The sequence below is a fragment of the Euprymna scolopes genome, chromosome 10 (assembly GCF_053919585.1).
Source record: "Euprymna scolopes isolate OS-2025 chromosome 10, ASM5391958v1, whole genome shotgun sequence".
NCBI lineage: Eukaryota > Metazoa > Mollusca > Cephalopoda > Sepiida > Sepiolidae > Euprymna > Euprymna scolopes.
In genome coordinates, this window is record NC_136491.1 from 62,039,733 (window position 1) to 62,065,597 (window position 25,865).

At 38.1% G+C, this 25,865-nt stretch overlaps 1 protein-coding gene across 10 annotated transcripts in view; it reads left to right on the forward strand.

Moving 5' to 3' along the window:
• Positions 1 to 25,865, forward strand: part of LOC145286010 (DENN domain-containing protein 1A-like) — a 798,566-nt gene that overhangs the window by 596,767 nt on the left and 175,934 nt on the right. For all 10 annotated transcript variants that reach the window (XM_080134611.1, XM_080134619.1, XM_080134620.1 and 7 more), the window contains one exon: positions 8,950 to 9,057. In XM_080134611.1, the coding sequence (XP_079990737.1) occupies positions 8,950 to 9,057 (108 nt within the window). The remainder of the gene's footprint in view (positions 1 to 8,949; positions 9,058 to 25,865) is intronic.

The window sequence follows — 25,865 nt, forward strand, 5'->3', positions numbered from 1 at the left end:
GGATGAAAAACTATGGCGGTATCAATTAGTCAAGTATAAAGGTCAGACTTATTGTTTGACCAGATTAGGATTTGGACTCAATTCTGCACCAAAAATTATGATGGCAGTTCTTAAGACCATGTTGACCAAAGATGATGCATTTAAGGGAGCCACCTGCTCTTATATCAGTGATGTACTGGTGGACAAGACCATATATATATAATAGGTGACACGGCTGGAGAGATGGGGTGGAATTTGTTGCGCAATCCCACCAGTCTGTCCATTTAAATGGTCCGGTTTTTTCAAGTTGCACAGTTGCTCACATTTGCATGCTTTTTCCACAAAATGATGGTGATAGTAACACCAGGTGGACCGTAAAGCAGATCTGCATTGTTGAGATGAACATTTGTCTCGAAAGTTACATCGGTGACTAGGGCGTGATTGTCTGTCCACTCGCAGAGCCTGTATTGCTTTGGTAAGAGCAGCAATTTCTGCCTATCCAGGACTAGAATTAGGTGCAGAATGTGTTGCAGCAGTTTGAGGTGCGACGGTGGTCATAGCAGGTGCATGATAATAATTATCAGCAACACGGTCGGCGATAACCGCTAAATGGACATCATGTGAGACAATTGTTGTGGTAGTTTGTCTAACCACAGTTGCTGGAGGATGTTTTTAGCCATGGTGCATCTGCCCAGTAAGCTTCTCATCTGCCTCAAAAGTTAGGATCACCAAGAGATAAGTTGTTGAAAAGCTGTTTCTACCTGGCAGCCTCCAATGTGCCTGTTCATTCAAGGATGGCTTGTTTCAGTGTCTCATATGAATCTTTACTGGGAGATGCTCTGAAAATATCCTCGACTTTCTCAGTGACTTCTGTGGGGAGAGCCTTCATGACATATGTATTTTTGAACCGATGAAGAGATTTTCCTATTGGAAAAAATAGCCTCCATTTGAAAAAACCATATATGCGGTTTTTGTGCATTGTAGGCAGGCATTTTTAAAGGAAATTAGGCTCTCGACCTTGCTTCTAGTAGAATGGTTCTCAGCTATGCTGATGCAGAAAAAGGTTACAAAATTCAATTATCTTATGTGAGGTTGGTCCCGCCCCCCCCCCCCCCCGTGGCAAAAAGAAATATGAAACCTTTTTTATTTTATTTTTTTTATAATATATATATATATTTAAAATTTTATTTGATTGAATATTATTTTATTTTTATTCTTATTGTTCTTCGCACACATGAGTGAATTAAATATGGCAGACATTGCATGAAAACCATGACACGTGGCTGAACACATGGGGAGTTGTGTTTGTGTGCATGTTGCCAGCTCAGAAAAATATGACAAAACATTTATTTTTTTTAAGTTGTACTCGGTAACAAAGCAATAGCCATTAATTCGTTAGTGTGTAATTATTGATGTGAATAATCAAAATGTTCATTTCGATATTTTAGTCGCAGGTTGGAGGTCGCCAATTGTTGAGGTATGTGTGTTCAACAACATAAATTAATGAAAATATCAAGTTTGCTTATTTACAACCGTGAACTTTATTTAAACAAGTAAAGAATATTTGCACATTTTTATATACAGACAATAGTATTTGGGAAAGCATATGTGTGTACATGCACGTTGTTGATCTTTGCGATGGTGTGAGGATAACGTTTCATTCAATGTGTTTACAGAGTTAATTCAGTAATTGTACTGGTCATTGTTTTTACAAAGTTTAGCTTACCTCTGTTAGGTTATTGGATACATTGGAATCGTCCATAATCAAGTCGGTTTGCATGTGTAATCAACTCTGAGTGTTTGAGTGCCACATTTGTTCTTGTTTGATGCACAAGAAAGAGAGAGAGAGATGGAAGAGAAAGTTGATACTGTCACCTATTGGCTGAAACATGCAACAAATGCGATAATCATATACGTCTCAAAACTAAAAGTGGTGTGCATTGTGTTTGTGTGTTCACTACGCGCGAAACTCGGACTAATGTGTCACCACAAGCCCGCCTCTTCATGCGAGCCGTATCCCTCAGAATATCGTTTGCTTCAAAAAAGTGTTCTATATGTTTAATATATTGATTCCATTGTTCACTTGAACTATCAAGCGATTCCAACCAACTGAAAGGAGTCATAATTCATTCTTTGTTCGAGTCCTCATGGTCAATTTGTAATGAACAAACAAGAGGAACATCATTTATATAAACTTGCTTTATTCCAGTCATTAACTATGTGCTACTACTACCATAATAATGGTGTCGTCACACTGCATGTGGAAAAAGACCCAGATGTGAATTAGTTACCCTTAGTTCAAGACATGTTTTGCATACCTTACAATAATGTTATAAAGTATTAAAGGATGGGTGTATAAGCCGTAATTTATAGGAAATTTAAGTTTAAAAAAAAATAAAATATAACATTTGTGACTCTGTATCTTTAAATTTTTTTTGGTGGGGAGGTATAATTTGATAACATTAAAAATAAGTGGTATCGACTTTTTAATCCTCACATACAAGTCATTTGTAAGTATTCAAACTTCAAATTCTACCTTTTATTGACGATTACATGTAAACAATCTGAAAAGAATATCTGTGAATAAGAAAAAATAAATATTTTAAGTACTCGCTTCCTGAAACTTTGACTTCAGTTTTCTCATTATTTTATTTAAAATTTATTTTTATGAAAAGGTTAGTGTAATTTAAACTGTTTGTTACTTCAGCACTTTACACACCATGCTGAAATGATATCAAATATTACATGAAGGGCTGATTTTTTTAAACATTAAAAAATAAAACTTAGTGCAAAAGCATGTAGAAATCTATCCAATTTAGAGATTATATATTTGATACAGTTTCTTTTAATTGAATATCAAATTATTCTTTTTTTCTTTTTTCTTTTCCATAAATAAAATTCAGACAGCCAAGTACAGAATTGATTAATTATTTTTATTTGTTTTCTGTGAAAATAAAATTACACATGTGGAAGAATTTTAATTTTGAATAAATGCTACCTCTATCTTGGTTTGCATTTTAAACGTTGCCCTGCGAGAATTCAGACAGCCTAATAATATCTTCACAGAAGGACTAAGTGCTAGCAGGAATACTCGGCGTCGCCCAGAGCCACAAAAAACAAATAGAAGAAATGAAGTTGTGTTTGGATACACCTGCTGTACTTATGATATTGAGCATTTTTTATTACTATATACCACTTTTATCTATGACAAGACTGTATGGTGTCCATGCAACAAAATTTTAAAGAAAAACAGTACACTGTTTAAATGCATATGCTCTGTCTAGAATTTTGAGCATCTTAAAATTAAAGAGACTTTCAGAGCATTTCAAAAAGTAATTTCTCTCCTCTTATTCAAGATATTGAGCACTTTGAATTATAGTTCTTATACAGTTCATATTAAACTAAACTGCTAAAATCACTTTTGGGTTGCAACCTGTACAACCTATGCACTAGGGATTATGGTTCCTGGGCAACAGCAAAAAAAAAAAAAGGACAGAGAAATTATTTCTCCCAGGTGATACATGCTCTATTTAGAATTCAGAGTACTAATTAACTTGCGTTTGGGTTACTACCTGCTCTATCCAGGATATTGAGCACTTATAAATTAAGAAAACCTGTTGAGAACTACTAAAATCAAGATCCACCACCTCTAGAAGAGAAATTGTTTTGTTTCTCACTTTTGGGTTACTATCTGTTCTATCAGTATTGATCCCTTTTGAATATGTAAACTTTAAGGACAAGAAGTCTTATTCTAACATTCAAAAACAGCTTTATTGGTTATTTTTGTTAGTATGACTTGTATAGAAAAAGGGTTAGTATTGGGAAAAGTTCCTGTATAGAGACATTGACGAATGATTATACAGGTCTGTTGAAAGAGAAAGAGTTCACATTCTTGAAGAACAGGAGAGAGAGCATTGCTGTGGTTTAACCTTTATAAACTCCGTCACGTGACTGAGAGCTGGCTTCTGATTGGAAAACCAGAAAGGAAGTATATTTAAAATTTCGAGCCATGAGAATTTGCTCATGCTGATGTTCCCTGCAATCCTGTCTGCTACAAATACCCACTTGTTTGAATTGGTTATCAGGAAAAAAAAAAAAAATGTTTTTCAAAATAATAGAAATGTTCATTTATGTGTGTCTGTGATGGTAAGTTGTATATTACAAAATGCCAAGTAGTGAGGATTTGAATATGTCCGTTTGTGGTAGTTGCTTGTTAAATCCGCTTTTGTTAACACACAGTTTGTTGCCTGTGACCAAAGTTCAAATTTGTTTTTGTGGAATTGTACGATTTCCTTAAAGGAAATTTGAAGTTGTAAAGTTACTTTTCTCGTTGAACGTCAGTGACAAATTGTTGACAATAAATGTTACTCCAGTGAGTCTTTTTGCGAAAAATGTTTCTAGTTGCCCTTCCATGAAGGTTATATTGAATGGCTTGTCACCAGTAAGTAATTTGTTTTGACTCCAATGTTCGGTGAACAGTTATTTATTTTTTCTTTGGAAAAAAATTGTTGCTCTTCAGTAAAAAGAAATTTATTTCTAGTGTCGGCCAGTTGGAGAAAATGTTAAAATGTGAAAGAAAAGATGTTTTTTCTTTGTTTTGTTCGTTTCGGTGAAACATCATCTGGTCAAACATGTTTTATCATTTTCAGTGAAAATGTGTTCAGTTAAAAATGCTTTTTAGCTTTTTTTTGTGACGAATGTATTTGAAAATGTTTTCTTTGTGAAAAATGTTCTGGGTTGCAAAAATGTAATTTTGTTTTTCAGTGAGAACTATTTAGTTAAATGTACTGTTTTTTCTTTATAAATTTATGAAAGGAAACATATTACGAAAATATGAAATGTTAACAGTATTGAAAGTTTACTTTTTTTAGGGACTAAGAAAAACAAAGACAACCACAAAGATAATGATGTTGATAACTGTTGCATGTTCACCATCATGTCGGGGTCGCCAAAAATGTAGAATTGAAGAACAAGAAGTCTCATTCTAACATTTAAAAACAGCTTTATTGGTTATCTTTGTATGAATTGGATAGAGAAGGGTTAGTATTGGGAAGAGTTCCTGTATAAACGTTGATGAATGAGTATATAGGCCTGTTAAAAGAGAAAGAGTTTGCATATGTGTGTCTAAGTTAGTAGTAGAAATGTGTGTCCATTCGTAAAAACGGGCACAAAAGATTAGAGACAGCGCTATAGGAAGATGAGAGTTCATTTATGTATTGTGTTGAATTTCGATTGCCATGCTATATTATTTGTATTCTTTCTTAGTCGAACCTCAGGCTCGAAGGTGAGGGTGGATTGTATGGCGTCCCACGTGGAGATGTTGCGGATTGGTATGTGCCATGTAAAGATGTCTTTAGTCCAAAGTTCTGAAAGAAAAGAGATGTTGCTGTGGTTTAACCTTTATAAACTCGATCATATGACTGAGAACTGACTTTGATTGGGCAAGCCAGAAAGGAAATATTCAAAATCTCAAGCCGAGAGAGATTCATTCCTGCTGATGTTCCCTACAATCTTGTCGGCTGCAAATATGTCTCCCGGGCAACAGTAACAAAAGGACAGAAGTCTTTTATCCCAGGCAACATCATGTTTGAACACACGTTTACTTCTTTATTTGTTTCATACTAACTTTGTGGGTGTTTTATTTTAGCATGGTCTGTAAACTGCAGAACAATAACAAACGTGTTTGTTTTAAAAAATATATATATTTCTGATTACTTATAGTGATAAAAATGAAACAGACGATATCAGCACTATAAACTTGATAGCGCCTGTCCATTCCATCATCTTATCCACTGAGCCAACTTCACCATTCGTGTAAATACCTTGCTAACTAATATATTTAACATAAGGGAAGTGTAAATATATCTTAGACATGTGCAAAACACTGGCAATAAAAATACAATTTAACTTGACCCCCTCCTTTCCAAGTACATTCTGGGGCAATTACTTTATTTTTTCTTAATTTTACTGTAAATATTACACATTTGAAGGAACACCGGTCAAGGCAATAGCAATTTTATGAGGGTTCGTTTTGTATTTTTTTTTTTTTTACGTCTAGCAAAACACACACACACAAACACTTCTCCTTTATATAATAGATTATCTTGAATACTGATTTTTTTTAATTTGCAATTAACATATGTAAATACAAATTTTATGTCCAAAAAATATTTAAACAAAAAAAATGTAAATGAGAAATATTTATCAGTTAATGTCTTTTAAATTAATCTTTTTTAAAAATGATAAAAACATGTAACATGACAATAAATACATAAATCATGATTTTTCAAGTTAACATACCCGGACACCTGTAAACTATGTATTATTTATACCAATTTTCTTTCTTCCCTCCACCCCCTACCTTTAGAATTGGATCAAAATGTCTTCAAAATTATCTTAAATACTGATTTTTTTTATATGCAGAGTATATCTTTTTGTAGACATTAAAAACCAGCTTTATATCTAATTATGCCCCAATGGAGAACAAAAAATCTATAGGTATAAGTGACCTTGTCTGTGTGTGTGTGTGGACCAATCTCTACCCAACAACTCTGTCAATTTAAACTTTATACATAGAGGATTTGTATAGGTGGAACAAATTTGATTTAGATGGTAAAAATAGCTACTATGGGGTCAAAATTAAAAACAATTGAAACTTGGCAGGCACAAGTCGATTAAACTTGTCACTTCTATGTATGCACAAATATACATTTATACTTCAACATTTTTTTAAGTTTTTGCATGTGTATGAACTTAGCTCAGATGGTAATGAATAATGCAAGAGAGCTAGGTGTTTTGATTTAAATTCTAGCTGGTGGCATCTAAGTCATATTTTTATTTATTTTATATTTTTAACATTTGAAATCACTGCTACATATTGGCTACAATATAATAATGGAAATAAATACAAAATCAGCATAAATTAAAATGTTTAAACATATTTTAGCAGCAGGCAACACTGGACGCTTGCTAGTAGGAATACAAAAAATGGATCTTAGAGTAGTTTCCTTTGTATTTTACAGGCTAGGTTGTCTTGCAAATATTACAAACACAATATTGTCTATTTTCATTGAAAAATTTTATTTTTGTATTTAATTCATTGTTTTCTTATTTTACCAAATTGTTATAAATTATTTACAGTTGACAATTTATTTGAACAATCGATGATTAAACTTTAATCTAAGTCATGAAATATTAACGACTTTGCACACTAATTGACAGAATTTCAAACACTAAAAATGGTATGTATTTAAAGACAACACGTAAATTAAAACAGTATATGAAGGTTTATTTTACAAAAAAAAGGATAGGCTATCTTGCAAATATATTTTTTCTATTTGTATTTAATTTGTTGGTACTCTTGCATAATTTGATCCGAATTCCCATCAAGCATGGATCGGACGAGACCAGCAATCATCGGTGTCAGCCGAGTGTTGTTCAAATATTGAAACGCTAACTCGACTTTTTATTCTATTTGTTCAATTTTTTTTTTTTTTCCTGTTATGTTTTTAGTAATTTTTAAGGTGTGGCTTTTTATTTTCTGATTAGTTACTTTTTTTTGTAAGTCAATTTCTGGGGATTTGATTAGCCAATGAAAAAGCGCTATCTAAATGGAAGCAGACAACATTCGAATTGGAAGAAAGTGACTAACCCCCCTTCCAAAAGCTTACAAACAAATATATTTTCAAATTCGCCAAACAGAAAAATGACAAGTAAGGAAATAAATCGATACATGTTAGAAAAAGAAATGAAAACGCCGATGCAGACAAATCTCATATTGTCAGAAGAAATTGCTGTCCCAAAAAATGAGGTGCAACAATTGTAAACACAAATGTTTGCTTAAAAAAAGATTGTGTATAAAGGATGGTTTCTCCCGGACAGTGCAGGCAATGGATATCCTTGTGCACGATCGTGTTTTTCGCAATCCAAGTTGGAGATTCCAACAATAGTAAAAATCATTTATTTATGGGCGTTCAAAATGGCAACCCTAAAAAATATTTCCTCTACCCCATCTCCTCCATTGTTGCCGTCGATGACCGTTCAACAGTTGAGACTGAAGTAAAAGATTTCTAAGGAAATATCCTCATCTCAAGAAAGTTCTTCCGCCGGCAATTAACAACCGAAAAAACAAAAAAAATCTCAAGTTTTCTTTTTAAAAAAAAAATTGTTTTTAAATTTCTGTGAACCCTCCCACCTCTACCCCCCCCCCTCCAAAAAATTGACTGAACAAAATGTCGTGAAAAAAAAAAAAAATAAATATGGTTACAAAAAGAAAAACTTGTACTTACACCTAACAATTATATGGTTAAAAAATCTTTTCTTAAAGAAAAAAAAAAAATTTAATACTAAAATAAAATAAACATATTTTCATTTATCAAGGTAGTTTTTTGGTTATTTTTGATTATTTGTATTTTTATTTATTTTTTTTTTCCAGTTTTTTTTTTTTTTTTTTTTTCATTAATCAGTGTCTGTTACGAAGCTCGGCTGACACCGACAGTTGCCGGTCTCGCCCGATCCATGCTTGACGGGAATTCACCAGAATTCGGATCAAATTATGCAAGAGTACCAATTTTTTTATTGTTTCTTTTTTGTTCATTGTTTGTCCAGTATGAAAATGTCTGCAACATTTCCAAATTTTACCTTGACTTTATGTTAAACATACTTCTTTAACAATGTGTGCATTCTTTTATTATGCTTTTTTCACAAAAATAATTTTATTAGTATTTTTTAATTAGGGTATACTTCCTTTACTAAAGAAAATACGAAGAAGATACAAGACATAAATGTAAAAATAAATCTTGTCATCGTTTATTTTGAGTTTTGGAGTTGTTCCTCCAAAATAGTGTTATTGATACTAGGAAAAATAATTAGATTTCCCATTTTTTGACTGCAAAGATTTGTGTACGTAGTTATTCCTGAGATCTCTTTGTCTTTGTTAACACTATACACATTTTATTTTTGTGTCCTCAGGATGATCTGGACCCTGGAGGTGACAGATTTCCAAATATGAGGATTCGCCATGAATCTGGAGAATCAAAACCTTCCACCATTCTTGGGTCGGAGCTCAAGTCAGCACGGGTAAGCCAGATGCCTGGATGACAAAATTAATATAAATCATATTTCATATACTTTCTCACCAATGCACTCTTTCTCCCTCTCTCTTTTTATCTCTCTAATGCCCACTCATATATGCACAAGCATAAACTCAATGGGTATTAGAGAGAGAAAGAGTGTGCGTGTGTGTATGTATATATATATATATATATGTGTTTTTGTTGTTTGTTTTTTTTAATTGAGAGAAGCGTTTTAAAAAAAACGGTATAATTCCTCAGTGGTCATGACGATGGTGATGATGTTACAATTCAATGAATACACACGATAATAAACATGAAAACAAATCCACAGATGAAAAAAAATAAAAAAAAGAGATTCATGACTGCTTTGTTTTACGTTTTGCATCTGTGGATTTGTTTTCATGTTCATTATCGTGTGTATTCATTGAATTGTAACATCACTATCGTCATGACCATTGAGGAATTACATATACATATATGTGTGTACGTGCATGTGTATGTGTACGTATACATATGTATATACAAACATATATATGTGTGCGTGCATGTGTGTGTGCGTATACATGCACACATATGCATGCATGTATGCATGCATATGTGTGCATGTGCATGCATGTTGTATGTGTGTACATGTGCGTGCATGTGTGCATGCATATATATATGCATATATATGTATACATTTATTGGACTTCCGGTTCTTTGACTGTCATGACTCTTGTGGGCTGCGACGTTGTTTGGCTGTGGAATTTAATATGTATGTATATGTGTGTGTTTATGTGTGTGTGTATATGTGTATATGTATGTATATATATATTTTTTATTTAAAAAAAAAATAAAAAAGCAACAACAAAGCGGGAGACCAGTACCCGCATTAAGCTGGTCTGCAGTTTGACTTGTTGCTGGCTATCTTGCTCTTGCTTGTTGCTGGATGTCAACATTTTGAACCGAGAGAGAGATTTAGCTGTCATACAAAGCTAAAACTCTGTAACATCATCTTTGTATAGATACTCCCTCAGGCATTTGTCTATTAAAAAAAAAAAAAGAAAAAAAAAAGTCCTGTGGCGATAAAAAAGCTATGACGTGTGTACGCCTGTAATGCTGGATGCATGTAACAATTAATCTGCCATCATTATATGTATTTATGTATGTATATGTGTATGTATATTTATATATGTATGTGTGTGTGTATATTTATATATGTACATGTGAGTTTATATGTATTTATATCTATGAGTATATGTATGTATATGTTTCTATATGTTTGTGTGTGTATATATACATTTATATATGTTTGTATGCATGTATGTGTGTATATTGCATGTATGTGTATGTATGCATATATGTGTGTATGTGTATGAATGCATATATATAGATGTATATGTATATGTAGGTAAGTGTATGTATATATATATGTGCATATGTGTACGTGTGTGTATGTATTTGTATATGTGGATGTATATGTATGTATATGAGTATGTATGCATGTGGGTATGTATATGTATGTTTGTTTATTATGCATTGTGTATATATGAGCGTATGCTTATAGACATGTATGTATACATGCATATATTTATATGTATGTATACCAATGACCGTCTTGTTTATGTTTGCATGTGTGTGTGTGTATGTATATGTATGTGTGTGTATTGTGTGTGTACGCATGGATATATGTGTGTGATATGTGTACATATGTATGTGTGCGTGCGTGTATATATATGTATGTATAACAATGACCGTCTTTAGTGTCATGTCTGCTTGAGCATGTGAATTCGCTGGCAGGACTGTCTTTTTCGGGCTCATGAACTTTCAGTGTCTAAGGGAGTGGCACTTGTCTGACAAGTCATTGCGATCATCATCATCATATATATATACACACACAATAATGTATATAAATATATATATATATATATATATATATATATATATATATAAAGTTGAAATTTACAATCAAATTTATTGTTCGACCGAATACTCCAAAAAACAATTTACAATATAATTTGCTGATTTCTTTGTCCTCTGATGAGAAGAATAACAAGAATAGCATTCTTTGAAACTCCGTGGAATAAGGACTTTGTAAATTGTTTTTTTAGAGTATTTGGTTGAACAATAGATTTGATTGTAAATTTCAACTTACAGTTTTAATTTCTTTTTTCTACTCTATTGTGTGTGTATTGAGCTTTTTAATTTGGTTGGAATTAAAATATCTATATATAAATACTGGTATTTATATTAGATTGAAGTTTACCATTGCTTATATCAAGTAAATACTGCATTTCCTTTGATTTCATTATTTTATATATATAATCTAGTATTATTTAAAAGAAAATTTGTACATGTGTGAGTTTGTTTCCTATAGACTAGACCTTCGTGTGAAATTTCATAAAAATCGACGCAGCCATTTGGCTGCGTCGATTTTTATGAAATTTCGCACAAAGGTATTTTATGTGCCTGGCAGTGTTCTTAAGTAGATTTTGTATTGAAATGTCTTTGATAATCAATAATCTAAACAATCCAATGAAAGAAGGAACAGGCAATTTTGACTAAAATTAATATCTTACACGGCCTAACATCACAATCGCATTTGAGAAGTTTTCTTACCACACAAGCCTGACATAAAATCAACAGTAGGTTCTTTGATATGACAGGGGTGTATTCGGAATGAATGTTTCTGTTTAAAGCACAATTGCACCATGATACTTGACTTTTTCATTTTAAACTTAAATTCAAGCCATTATCACAGCACAAGCAGTAAATCAAGGCATATAAAATCAACAGTAGGATCTTTGATATGATGGGTGCGTATGTGAAATGAATGTTTCTGTTAGAGCACAATTGAAGCATAATACTTGACTTTTGCATTTTAAACTTAAATTCAAGTCATTATATATAAAAAAAATTTTTTATAAAATCAATAGTAGGTTCTCTACAGTGCAATGTAAACTACAATGTATTGTGGACTAAGTAAGTGCGAGGAAGCATGTGAAACTTCCTCCTAGTGCAACAACTAGAGTAGGCAATCAATCGATTTAACTGAAAAATGGGTGATTTCACAAATTTCGATGACAATAAAAATATAGGAGTGTGAAACATTCGTTGATAATCATTTAGTTCCAAGCAATGTTGGGTCTCTCTGCGTGTGTGTGTGTGTATGTGTATATATCTCATTAATTCATGAAATGATTTTGCTTTTTACATAACTTATAAATTTTCAAATCAATTTACCAATATTATTGCTTTTTTTTTTTTTTCTTTTGAGGAAAAGATGTATTTATTTCTGTGAAAATCGATTGGGTTAAAGGGCTTTTTCATAAATCATTCCTTCTTGAATTTCAGATTATAAACTTGTAAAGTTTTTAACTTATATTCTTACATTCTTTTCTATGTATGTGTGACGTCATGTTCCAGTCAAGGCTGAGCGGACACTTAGATACATCCAGTTCAAAATTTGCATAAGTACTTTATAATGAACCGCTTTGAATGAAGTATAACTGTATAAAATAAATGTGGAATGCTACCGTTTTATTTACTTACATAAGCACTAAGAATGGCCCTACCAAGAAATGATATAAATCCATGATACATGGCAGGCTGAAAAAATTGTATGCTCTGATTAAAAAATGTTTTTTTTGTGCATTTGTAAGAGTTTGTTCATTGCATTCAAGGTGGTTCATATAATATAAAAGTATAGTTCTTCTACACTATTGAGATATTGAAAAAAAACTTTGTCTTGAGTTCTTTTTTCTAGTTATTTTCTCAGTGCGAAAAGCAATGTTCTTGCTTTCAGTTAGCAAATTGTATATTGTGGCTCTGGGTACTCTTGTTTTGGCCATTGCTCAAGCGCTTTTGATATGTTGATAGTCATCAGTAGTATTTTAGAAAGAGGTTTTATTCATTTGATTTTATATAATTTTTTTTTTCTAAGTTGTCTGACAGAGGAAGAAGAATGAGGAAGGATTGTGGTTGAGTTTTATTTTTTGTTGTATTAGTCAATTGTGTATAATGGTGCTACCAGATCAGGCTGCCTGAGACAAAATGCATCTAACATTGATGTTTTTTGTTTTTCTACTTTCTTTTGAAAAACTTAATTATGTTCTGCAAAATCAAAAACAAGGACAACAATCATCCCCCCCCCCGTTTTCCTTCTTCCCATTCCCTCTTTCTCTTTCCCCCACTTCCTGGCTGGTTTCCTAACTTTAAACATTAATTCTGTAACCCTTTTCCCTCTTCCATTGCAAAACTCATTCACATTCTGCAGAGTAGGGAACAAAAATATCAAAATCCACTATAAAACAACCAAATCAAACACTACAAACTAGCGATTCAAGATACAAAGAGATTGAAGAATAAAACTCTTCTACAAAATGACTGGATTCAATACTTGAAGAACTTGAAACATATGAACATGTTGGTGAGGCTTTAGAATACATCGACTGCTCCCCTCTTCCTGCAGAGGGTAAAAGTCCCTCAATAGGGCCAGCTGCTGGCTGTAGTTGGCGATCTGTAATGCTCTAGAATGGGATTCTGGTGGCTGAGCACTTCACGACCCAGATCTAAGCGGTCGTGAGTTTGTAACACTCCACTTTTCCCTCACTTCGGTTAGACGGGTGATTGGAGAGACCCAATCCAATCAATCAGCTAGTCATAACAAGCCCTAATAACAGTAAACCCTCATAAAAGAGAAATACAAATACATCACACACAAATACATATACAAAAAAAAAACACATACTAATATTAGAAAGCGATGGCAAGGGCCAATCAGATAGTGAAACTAGATGCTACCGACAACAAACCCCTTTGCTGAGGTTAAGGAAATAAGGAAACCATCACAAGCAACTACACTCATTGTTTATCATCCTTGTGTCCTTGAGGTGCTTGGGCGAATGGGCTCCAAGGAGGGTGGGGAGCAAGAATGATGAAAGAAAATAATACTTCATATGGCTTCCAAAAAAATCAAAAGATCCCATCCAGATTCAAATACAAAAAGTCATGAAGATGAAAATACAATCTTCCCTGAATTTATAATCTTAGAATCACAAGACAATGCACAAGTAACCAAAATGTTTCCATTTTAATTGAAAAAAATTATAAAGAAAAACCTGAACACAAAGCAAATTAAAAAATTACATAATGGAACCTTGCTTGTACAAGTATCTACTAAAACTAGTGCTAAAAATATTTTAACATGGACAAAGTTCCATGATATAAACATCAAAACCTACCCTCACAAAACCCTCAACATATCAAAAAAAGTTATCAAATGTCCAGAATCAAACAACTGCTCCCTAGAAGATATAAAAATAAACCTAAAAAAACAAAAAATTATTGACACCAAAAGAATTACAATAAAAAGAAACGAATAAACACAAACGCATACATATTAACCTTCAATACTCCCACCCCGCCAACTGAATTTAAAATTGGATATATTAACATAAAAGTAGAAACCTATCCCCAGACCATTGTGCTGCCTAAACTACTAAAAATTTGATCACTAAAAAGAATACTGCATCAGAAAAACAGTATACCCAAAATGTAACAGTAATGAACACCAGGAAATAGAATGCCAAGGAAACATAAAGTGCCTAAACTGTGGTAAAAACCATCCAGCATACTTACCTCTCTGCCAAAACTGGATCAAAGAAAAAAAGAATAAATGGATTAAAGTGTACAAAAAACATAAACTTTACCAAAGCCATAAAAATCATTGAATCAACCCCCACGACAAAACCAGCTAGATTGTACATGGATGCATAAAAAACCCAACCAAAAGCAACAGAAAACACAGAACTAAAGGGAAGCACTACCCTATTAAAAACTCTTCAAGAACTAGTTGAGGCATTGAGGGCCACCTTACAGCAACTACTGCCAATTCAAGCTGTACTTGGAAATAACTTCCAAACAGCCAAAAGCAAAATCCCAACAGACCTCAAAAACCAAACACAACTTTCAAATAAAAAAACCCACAGACACTAACAACATCCCAAAACCAAATGAACAAATGCCTAGTATACCTACAAAAGAATAGAGCCAAAGCTTGTAGAACTATTAATCAAGCTGAACAATCAACATGGTGAACTTATGTCAGCCAACTAAATTCAAACACAAAACCTAAGAAAATATGGAACATGATAAACAACATTACTGGAAAATACACTAAACAAGCTAATAAACATATCATTCATAACAATATATCAAAATCACGAACAAAGAAAAAATAACTGAAATCTTAGCTGAAATATTGCCAAAAATTCCTCACCAATTAATAGGAACAAAGAATTCCAAGTCATCAAAAACCAAGCAGAACAACAAAAAAATCCACTTCCATTTAGACAACATTGAATACTACAATCAAATCTTCACTATGTACAAATTAGAAGAATCTCTCAAAAATACCCATAGATCAGCAGCTGGAACTGATGAAATCCCCTATGTCTTCCTAAAAAAGTGTCAAGGAAATCAAGAATACCTTCTCAAAATATTCAACAATATTTGGATTAATGAAAAATTAGATGACACATGGAAACACGCCATTATAATACCCATACCTAAACCTTCAAAAGACCCTTCAGACGTAACAAACTACCGTGCAATTAAACTTACAAACTGCATCTGCAAAACCCTTGAGCGAATGATCAATAACCTGGTACCTAGAAAGGAAAGACCTAATCTCTGAACACCAAGCAGACTTCCAAAAGGACAGAAGCCCTATTGACCACATCTGGAAACCTTTGTTAGAGAAGCCTTCATCTATAAAGAACATGTAGTAACAGTTTTCCTTGACCTAGAAAAGGCCTTTGATACCACTTGGAAGTACAGAATATTAAAAGACTGAATGAACTAGTTCTAAAGGGCAGAATGCCAATTGAAGTATAATGGGGGGGGGGGGGTCACCTCAAATACACAAATAGAATGTTCAAGAAAGATTATCGCTACAGTCCTCTGTCTCTACTCTCGTTGCCTTCTCTCCTGCCTGATCGGGAACAATCTCCCAGCACCGAGAAATGAACATCGTCTTATAGTTTCTATCTTCACGCACACACGAGATTACACGAAATAAAAATGCTGGCCACCATGTTTGTTCTTCCTTTTCTTCGCCTGAACTCACTCACTGAGCACCCACGGTAAGACTTGTCTTTCTTGCTTCTAACCACATGCCTCCCTGATCTCAAGATCACATTTCATAGTCTCTCATCCACTGTGGCGGTCGCCTCTCTCTACTTGGCCTCTGAGGTGTCTCGTCCTCCTCCTGTGGCTGCACACTCCCCTCCACTGCTTCACCCTCCACTGGTCTGACGTCGAGAATGTGCCTCGGGACTCCTTCCACCACAATGTTGTTACTAGTGTTCCTCCCAGTCACGCGACCTCTACTCCATTGTGTGGTGCAGCGCGCCCCCGGTGGCTTCACCCATACCTCGTCCCCAAGTTTAATTGTCCCTGTGGCCTCTACTTCTCGGCTTACCGGCTCCATCCTGGGATGTCTCCAGGAATATGCAAACGTTGACAGTTGCAGGACCGTCTCTGGTACTTGTCCCAGTTTAGGCGACATGTTATACCAGAAGACGGCTTGCTCAAGTAAGGTGCCTCCTCTTTCCACAACTGCCTTTATGGTGCGGTGGTTTCTCTCCACGATCCCGTTGCCACTGGGTCTGTAGGCAGCTCTGAAAAATTGTTGGATCTTCCATTTCTTCAGTACTTCTGTCACTGCTACTGACTTGAATGCAGTCCCGTTGTCGGTTAACAACTCCTCCATAGGGCCTCGCTCCAAAAACACCTCATCAAGGATTGCCGCTATTTCATTGCCTTGCATGTAGCTTCTTCCATAGGGCAAATCGCCCGGGCCCACAGTCAATCATAGTCAGGTAAAGTCCACCCCTGTAATGGGTGACATCGCATGCCAGTCTCTCCCAGGTCCCACTCACCTCCAATTGGCCAGCTTCATGCGTGCTTGGAGCAGGATCAATCGACTGACATCTGTCGCATGTCCTGACCACTTGCCTCACTTGCTCCTTGGTGATCCTCGGGTCGACTTTTTTCACTAAGTACCAAGTCCTCTCTACCCCCATATGGTGCAAATTGTGCAGTTCACGCACGCCAACATCATCTAGATCTGATGCAGCAACATCTTTCTTTGGCAACAGCCAACTCTTCTTCACTCTCGTGAGAGCATCTGCTCGGTTCTTTTCAGAAGCCACCATGTCTACGCGAAGCTTCAAACAAAACTCTTGCATCAGCTCAGCCAGCACCCTAAGCCTGCGCTTCACTAACATCTCCGCAGCCCCTTTCGTTTTTATCCTTTTTTCGCTTGAAATGAGAGACTTTAGCCAAGCAAACACCGTGGCAGAGTCTGTTTTGATGCAGATGTCACGTAGTCCCCATTTCAAGGCCAGATTGACTCCTTTTATTGCCGCGTCTAATTCCGCCACATTGATGTGGCTGACGTCATTCTTTTTCCTCAATCAGGCTGCATCTTCTGCAACTACTCCTCCAATTTCCAAAACGACCCCTGTTGCAATGCTGCTTGCATCGCACCACACGACTCCATCCAATGTTCGTGGTACGTTCCAGGTTCCCCGGACTGGGTCTTGCCGTTCTGCTTCTTTCAGGAGCTCTTCCATCATGGCGATCGTTCTTTCTCCAACCTTATCATTCTATCCTCGTCCTTCAGCGTGTCTCTTTATGTAGCTGCATGCTGGTCTAAGCCAGCTAGCAACGGGGTAATGTCCGATCAACTTTCCGCATATGGAAAAAAGTTCACGTCTGTTGAGCTCCTGCTTCAGTTGTGGGATCTCGTTTCCCCTGCGAAACTCTAGGCCGCCTGATGCACCTCGTTTCAGTTTTAGGCCCAAAGCAGCCCCTCCGTCTAATTTTTCCGGCTCTTTGGCGACCAACCTGAACCTCTCCAAATGAGCCACCACCTCCTTGGCAGTTACCACAGTCTCATTCACCAAAATGTCGTCTATGTATGAGCTCACTACCCCATCTCCCTTTCCCATTGTCTCCAGAATCTTCCTGAGGATAGTTGACATAATCTTGGGTGCCGAATTTAACCCGAACCCCACTCACGTAAGGCAGTAGGTTTTGCCTTTGTACTTGACTAACTGATATTTCCAGAGCTTCTTGGCAACATGGAGTTGCAAATAGGCAGATTTTAGATCTACCAACGTAGATGCGCCATTCATCTGCCTCCATTCCCTAATGGTCTCACTGCACACATCTACGGTGTCGCCTCCCGTATGGCACTTAACATGGCTGTTCAGCTCTCGGAAATCCAGGACTGGTCTTACTTTCCCTTTAGTTGTTTGCAGAACGGCCATCAAAGGCAAAATGCCCGACTCCACGTCATCCGTCCAAGGCATCAGTATCCCCTCCTCAATCCATCGGTCGACTTCTTGGTCAAACTCCTTTCTCGCCCCTCCTCTAAGCGAATTTGTGTAGCATGCCACCCTGTTTGTCAGCGATGGCGCTTGATGTTTCCATGCCCACTCCACCATCCACCGCTCTCCGTCGAATTCAGCTCGGAAGTCCTGATCTTTGATCGACAATTTTCTTTCCTCCCTGGTCTTGTTGATCCCTTTGGAGGCTTGCTCCGTCACCGCGCACTCAGCTAGTCCGAACCTCACATTGTTACATGTGATGGTAACACCTCCAAGGCGGCATATAACATCCATTCCAATGATGGCTTGGACGCCAGGTACCAGGCAATCAGTGACAATTGCATGGACCCTCATCCGACGTTCAGCAATATCAATAGTGACGGTCTTCCTCCCTCGACACTTCACTCGCGACCCATCGAATGCCACTACTTCACCCTTCCCTTTCCATCTTCTAACCAGGGTAGTGTGCACCATGGTAGTGGTGCAGCCAGTGTCAATCAGGACCATAACTTCCCGTCCTTCCACCGCAATCTCCTGTTTGGGCATCTGCTGCGGATGCGCCACTATTCTTGAATTGGGGCGGCCGCTGGCGCGTCGGCCTCCCCTGGCCAGTTTCCCGAACTTGTGCATTTTACCGCTAAATGGCCTCTCCGATTGCATTTGTAACACACTGTCCGTTGCAAGAACTTCCTGCAGTCTCTTCTCATGTGTGGTCCCCCGCATTCGAAGCATGCCATCCCCGAGTTCGGCAGATTCTTGCCCACATCCTGCTGTACCATTGCTGTCGTTCTTCCAGGCTCCGTGGGTGCTCACCAAGATTTTTGCAGTTTTAAGCAGCTCACTCACATCCAGCGTCTCCACTCCCGAGACCTGCTGCAACCTTTTCGATATCTCTTCCAGGAACCCGGTAACGAAAGTCATCTTGACTACGTGACTCGTGGCGTGTCCCCTGATGCCCGACAACTCAACCAATCTCCTTATCTCATTCGCGTAGACATCAACAGATTCACCAGTCCACCTCTTCTCTTTCAACTTGTTAAAGGCCTCGAAAGGCCCCTCTGCAAAAGCTTTGATCAGTCGACCCTTGATGGCGTCCGCGTCACCCTGTTCCAGCTCGCTGAGCTCCAAATAGAGGGCCAGTGCGTCCCCTTCTAGAAACAGTGGTATTACTGCGGCCACATCATCCAGCCCCTGAATCCTTACTACAAGGTCCACTTTTTTAAGCCAAGTCACCACATCACCGTCGCCATTAAAAGGCTTAATCATGTTGCGTTGGCCATCACCGAAATAGCTTGAAGTATAATAGGCGGGGGGTTCACCTCAAATATACAAACGGAATATTCAAGAAAGATTATCGCTACAGTCCTCTGTCTCTACTCTCATTGCCTTCTCTCCTGCCTGATCGGGAACAATCTCCCAGCGCCGAGAAATGAACATCGTTTTATAGTTTCTATCTTCACGCACACACGAGATTACACGAGAACGGACGAAATAAAAATGCTGGCCGCCATGTTTGTTCTTCCTTTTCTTCGCCTGAACTCACTCACTGAGCACCTACGGTAAGACTTGTCTTTCTTGCTTCTAACCACACCAACATTTATTAAAAACTATCTGAGTGATAGAACCTTCCAAGTTAGACTAGGAAATGTCCTATCAAAGCCCCAAAAACAGGAAGATGGAATTCTTTGTCACACTTTTCAATGAAAAAATAAACAATATAGCTAATGACATAAACATTGGAACAAGCTATGCCATCTATGTTGACAAGCTCATGATAAGTTTTAAGGCCAAATGCACCTACAACTATGCATAAACAAAATAAGCAACTGGGGCAGCAAACACGGCTTCAGGTTTTCTCAAACTAAAACCAATGTATCTACTTCATGACCCTGAGCTAAAAATTAACAACAATAAACTAACAGTTACAGATCAATACAAAGATCTTGGAATCACCTTTGACAAAAAACTCACCTTTATGCCCCACATAAAATATTTAACAAAAAAATGCAACTAAAGATGCAATTCCTAAGAACTATAGCTCATACAAACTGAGAAGCTGATCGCAAAACAATTCTAAAACTACCAAACACTGATAAGATCCTAGTTGGACTATGGCTACTTTATCTAAGGTGCAACAAGAAAATTCTACATCAGAGAACTCAACACCAAGGACTCTGACTAACACTAGGAGCTTTTACCACCACACCAGTCAAGAATCTCTATGCAGAAACAAAACAACCTGCACTAGAAATGAGATAGATAAAATTAGCCCTACAATACTACACAAAACTTGCATCTTACACCTCAAACCCTATATATCAGTGTGTTTCACTCCAAACCCTATTCCAAAACAAAACAAAAAACCCAATCTAACCTTATAGTGTCTGCATAAAAGAAATAAAAGATGAAGCCACAATTAACACCTCCAAAATCCACAAGTCTTCTAGACTCAAACATCCATCCTGGCTATCCAACACCTCTGTAAACCCACCAAAACATACAATTTACAATATTATTAAATCTCTCCAAACCCTCCAAAACTAACACAATCAAACCCATCAGTTCTAATTTCATTAAAAGAAAAACAAACACTCACAATCCGCTAATAACTCTGGGGTTATAATCAGGATTTGGTTCTGGGGTTCGAAAAGGAGTGAGTCACTCTCTCGACAACAGCACATTTCTGCCCTCTTTTTTTCCAATCGACCACACCTGGCCTCTTGCCACCAATGTCACACCGCACAATCCGAATGTCAGCAATACAAAATTCTTTTCAAGAGATGTTCACAACTCTTTTTCTCTCTGCTGCCCCAGGGAATTTTTCCCTGCTCTTATATCTCCTATCTAGAAAAAAAAGGAAGAGACAGGAAAAACAATAGCTTCTCCCATCATGCTCTGCCTTCCCAAGATGCCCTTCGCGTATACAAATGCGCTGGCCATCCTTTCCTTCTTCTTTCCCAAAGAGCGATGCAGATACGCCTGGTACGTTTCTTTTTTTTTTTTTTTTTTTTTCTTTTTTAACCATATACCCCACACGCCCCCCTGATCTTTGAGATCAATAAGACACTTCATAATCCCTCATCCAAGCAGGCCTCCTCCTCTCACGTTGAGGCCTCTGGGGGACAACTTCTTGGAGTTGACATTTTCAGGTTTACTGCAGACATTTTCGTCCAGTTGTAAAGAACCACAATGTGGGCTAAGTCGAATTTGGGGTGCATTGTTAGCTTCTTTGTGGATATCAACTTCCTCCTCTTCACTGCCATCACTGTGCACCGGCAGGGTTACACGACGCAGGTCTAGGATATGCCGGGGAACGCCATTCACCACTATGTTGTTCTTTGACTGCGTTTCCGTTACGACCTCCCTCCCCCAGCGAGTGGTACATTTTGCATTGGAGGGCTTTACCCACACCTCCTCACCCACTTTAATGGTAGCTTCTTCACCCTCAATTCCTTCCGTTTTTTTTGCACGGATGTTGCCACTTATATGCAAAGATGGCTCTATGAGGCACAATTGTCTCATCTTGTCTGGTTTTCGGTGAGATGTTGTACCAAAACACTGCCTCCATGGGTGAAATGTTGGTGCGATGATTCCTCTCCACTATCCCATTGCCACTCGGCTGATACGCTGCCCTAAAAATTTGCCTTACTCCCCACCTATCACACACCTCTTTAAAGGCTTTTGATCGGAAAGCGGGGCCATTGTCCATCACCAGTTCCTCAACCGGCCCTCTTTCCAAAAATATTTCTTCGATGACCCCTCCGATCGCCCATGCAGCTTCTGCCCTGATCTCTCCATATGGCAAACTTCCCCAGTCGACCATTGACAGATACAGCTTATGGTGATAATGGGTCACATCAATGGTCAATCGCTTCCAGTCCGCTGCAATGTGTAACTCTCCTGCTTCATGTCTGGATGGTCTGGGGTCTATCGATTGGCACTCCTGACAGTGCTCCACTACCTCCCTGACCTCCTTCTCGGTGGTTTCCGGGTAAACCTCTCTTGCCAGGAATAACGTCCGTTCTCGACCAAAGTGGTGCATTTCATGTAACTTTTTAACGTCCTCTCCTGCACAGCATACTGAGGAAACCTCCTTTCTCTCTTACAGCCAGGCCTTCTTTACCCGTATCATAGAATCCGCCTTGTTCTTTTCTGATGGGATCAGCACTACAGATAGCTTCAACTGGAATTCCGCTATCAAATCTGCAAGTGCTCCAAGCCTGCGCTTGATCAGCATTTCTGCAGCACTTCTGGTCCTAACTCTCTTATCGCCAGTCACTGCTGACCTGATCCATGAAACTACCATTGCCGAATCGGATTTGATTTCAATCGTTTTCAATCCCCACTTAAGGGCCAGATTGATTCCTTTCATAGCGGCCTCCAGTTCGGCTACGTTGATATGCGGATAGTCGTTTTTCTTCCTTAACCACGCCGCAGTTACGCCTCCCATCTCTAATACGACGTCCAGTGCCAGACTGCTGCCATCACACCAAATCATCCCCCGTGTCTCCGCCGCTGACGTACCATTCCCCCTTTACTGGGTCTTCTTTTGTCACTTTTGCGATGATTTCCTTTAGCATGTTTGTGACCTCCTTCATCACACGGCCCTCCCAGCCATCAGTGCCCATTTGTCGTTTAATAAAGCTGCACGCTATCCTGAGCCAGCCGGCGATTGGATAGTGTCCCACCAGTCTTCCGTAGACCGAGAAGAGTTCTCGTTTTGTCAGGTCGGTTCCGATTTCGGGTATTGCATTCCCTCGTCTAAAGACAAGGCTTCCTTTGCCATCTCGGCATAGTTTCAACCCCAACGCCGCTCCTCCATCCAGGGACTCCGCCGGTTTTGCAGTGAACCCATACCTCGCGACATGGCCTCTCACTTTCTCTGCTGTCATCTCTGCTTCCTCTACGAGAATGTCGTCAATGTACGAACCAGTGGCCTTGTCCACTGTACAGTCTTTACTCAGCACCGTCTTCAGCACGGCAGTCATAATTTTTGGGGCTGAGCTCAGCCCAAAGCCTAACCTCGTCAGGCAATACAACTTCCTCTTGTACCGGACCAATTGATGTTTCCAGAGTTTTTCATCTGCATGGATCTGGAGATAAGCCGACTTCAGGTCAACAATCTTAGTGGCCTGCTTCATTCTCCTCCATTTCCTCATCACCTCTTCGCATACATCAATCCCCTTTCCAGGCTATGTATCTGTTTAATTCTCTGAAATCCAGTACCGGTTGTTCAAACCGCCAGTAATGGTAGCACTCCTTTTTCAAACCGCCAGTAATGGTAGCACTCCTTTTTCTTCCCCTGTCCACAGTTTCAGAATTCCCTCCTCTATCCACTTCTCCACTTCTTCCTCGAATCCTTTTCTTATTTCTCCTCGCAGTGTTTTCTCGTAGCAGCTTACTTTGTTTGGTACCAACGTCGTGATGCAGCCTGAGTCAACAAGGGCCATGGCTCTCTTCCCATTGACCACTACCGGTAACTGAGGCAACATTCCGTTGTGCACCATTTCCAGATAGAAGGGGGAACCACTGGCGCAATGGCTCCCCTTCACTTGTTTCCCTGGTCCCGTGCAGCAATGCAATAGCAGCTAATGTACCCCACTCATCCACATTGGTAGCAGATGACCCTCGGTCTCGGCTCTTTGCAGTCCTTGAGCAAGTGAGGACCCTGACACCGGAAGCACTTGATGGCAGGCCTCCCCTCCTGTCGCCTCGCTGCCTGTCTCTCATCATTCAAGTGGGGCCGCATGCACTTATTTCCACTCACAGCTGCAGCCACGATTGGGCCCTTGACATTCTTAACTAGGACTCTGGCGTGGACCAAGAGATTGTCCACTTCCATCGTATTGATCTCTGTGGTTCTCTGCATGTTCACGGAGATTTCTTCTGGGAAGCCATTCACTAGGTATAGCTTTACCGTCATCTCCAGACTCCTCCGTACGTAACCAGCCAATCCTGCCAGTCTTCTGATCTCTGCAGCAAAGACGTCAACAGACTCGCCTGTCCACCTCAAGCTTGCTGAGTGCTTCAAATGGACTCTCGGTGAAAGACAATTTCAGTCTTTGCTCCACTGAGGCAAGGTCTCCCTTATCTTCATCGCGCATCTGCTGGTAAATAGTGAGGGTTTCCCCCTCTAAGTAGAGTGGCAGCAGGGTGACCACATCTTCGATTTTTTGCAACCTTGCCACCATCTTTAATTTTTCCAGCCATTTAATTAGGTCACCCTCCCCAGTGAAGGGTCTCAACATCTGAGTGTTCAGTCTTTAGTCAGCCATGTTAACCTGCTTGACTTGCCGAAATAGCTTCTGGGGTTATAATCAGGATTCGGTTCTGAGGTTCGGGAAGGAGTGAGTCACTCTCTCGACAACAGCACATTTCTGCCCTCTTTTTTTCCAATCGACACACCTGGCCTCTCGTCACCAATGTCACACTGCACAATCCGAACGTCAGCAATACAAAATTCTTTTCAAGAGAAGATGTTCACGACTCTTTTCTCTCTGCTGCCCCAGGGAATTTTTCTCTGCTTTTATATCCTCCTATCTAGAAAAAAAAGGAAGAGACAGGCAAAAAACAATAGCTTCTCCCATCATGCTCTGCCTTCCCAAGATGCCCTTTGCGTATACAAATGCGCTGGCCATCCTTTCCTTCTTCTTTCCCAAAGGGCGATGCAGATACACCCGGTATGTTTTTTTTTTTTTCTAACCATATACCCCACAATAACTAACCTATTAAACAGATTTGATTACCTTAAAATCCAAAAACAAATTATTCTATGCTGGATACCAAGCCATATTGGCATCCTAGGAAACACAAAAGTTGACATAGCGGCTAAAGAATCACTAAACCTGGAAATTTCCAACAAAAAAAAAACCTATACTGACTTAAAATTAACCATAAACCTATATATCAAAACAAAATGGTAACAACAATGGAACACTTATACAAAAAACAAGCTACAAGAAATCAAATCTGCACTTGGAGAATGGAGTCCTAAATCCAAACTAAATTGGAAAGAAGAGGCGATCATTTCAAGAATAAGAACAAGGCACACAAATATCACTCATTGATTCCTATTGAAAGGAGAAAATCCACCAGAATGCTTACCCTGCTAAGAAAATTACACAGTTAAACATTTCCTAATAAACTGCATTGACTTAGCCCCCCTATGCCAAAATCATTACAGCATTAACAACATTAAAGATCTCTTCGAAAATATAAATGAAAAGAATATTCTAAATTACTTGAAAGAAGTAAAATCTACTTTCAAAAAAAAAATTTTTTTCAATCCCAATCCTTTATAAAACTCCCTCCAAACTAACCTTGACTGAAAAGTAAAGAATACCTATTCTATAAAGACTAATGCTCCTCCAAAAAACAAACAAAACCACTTCTTTGGCCTTAAATGACTATGCAGCTGTTGCTAGGCCAATAAACC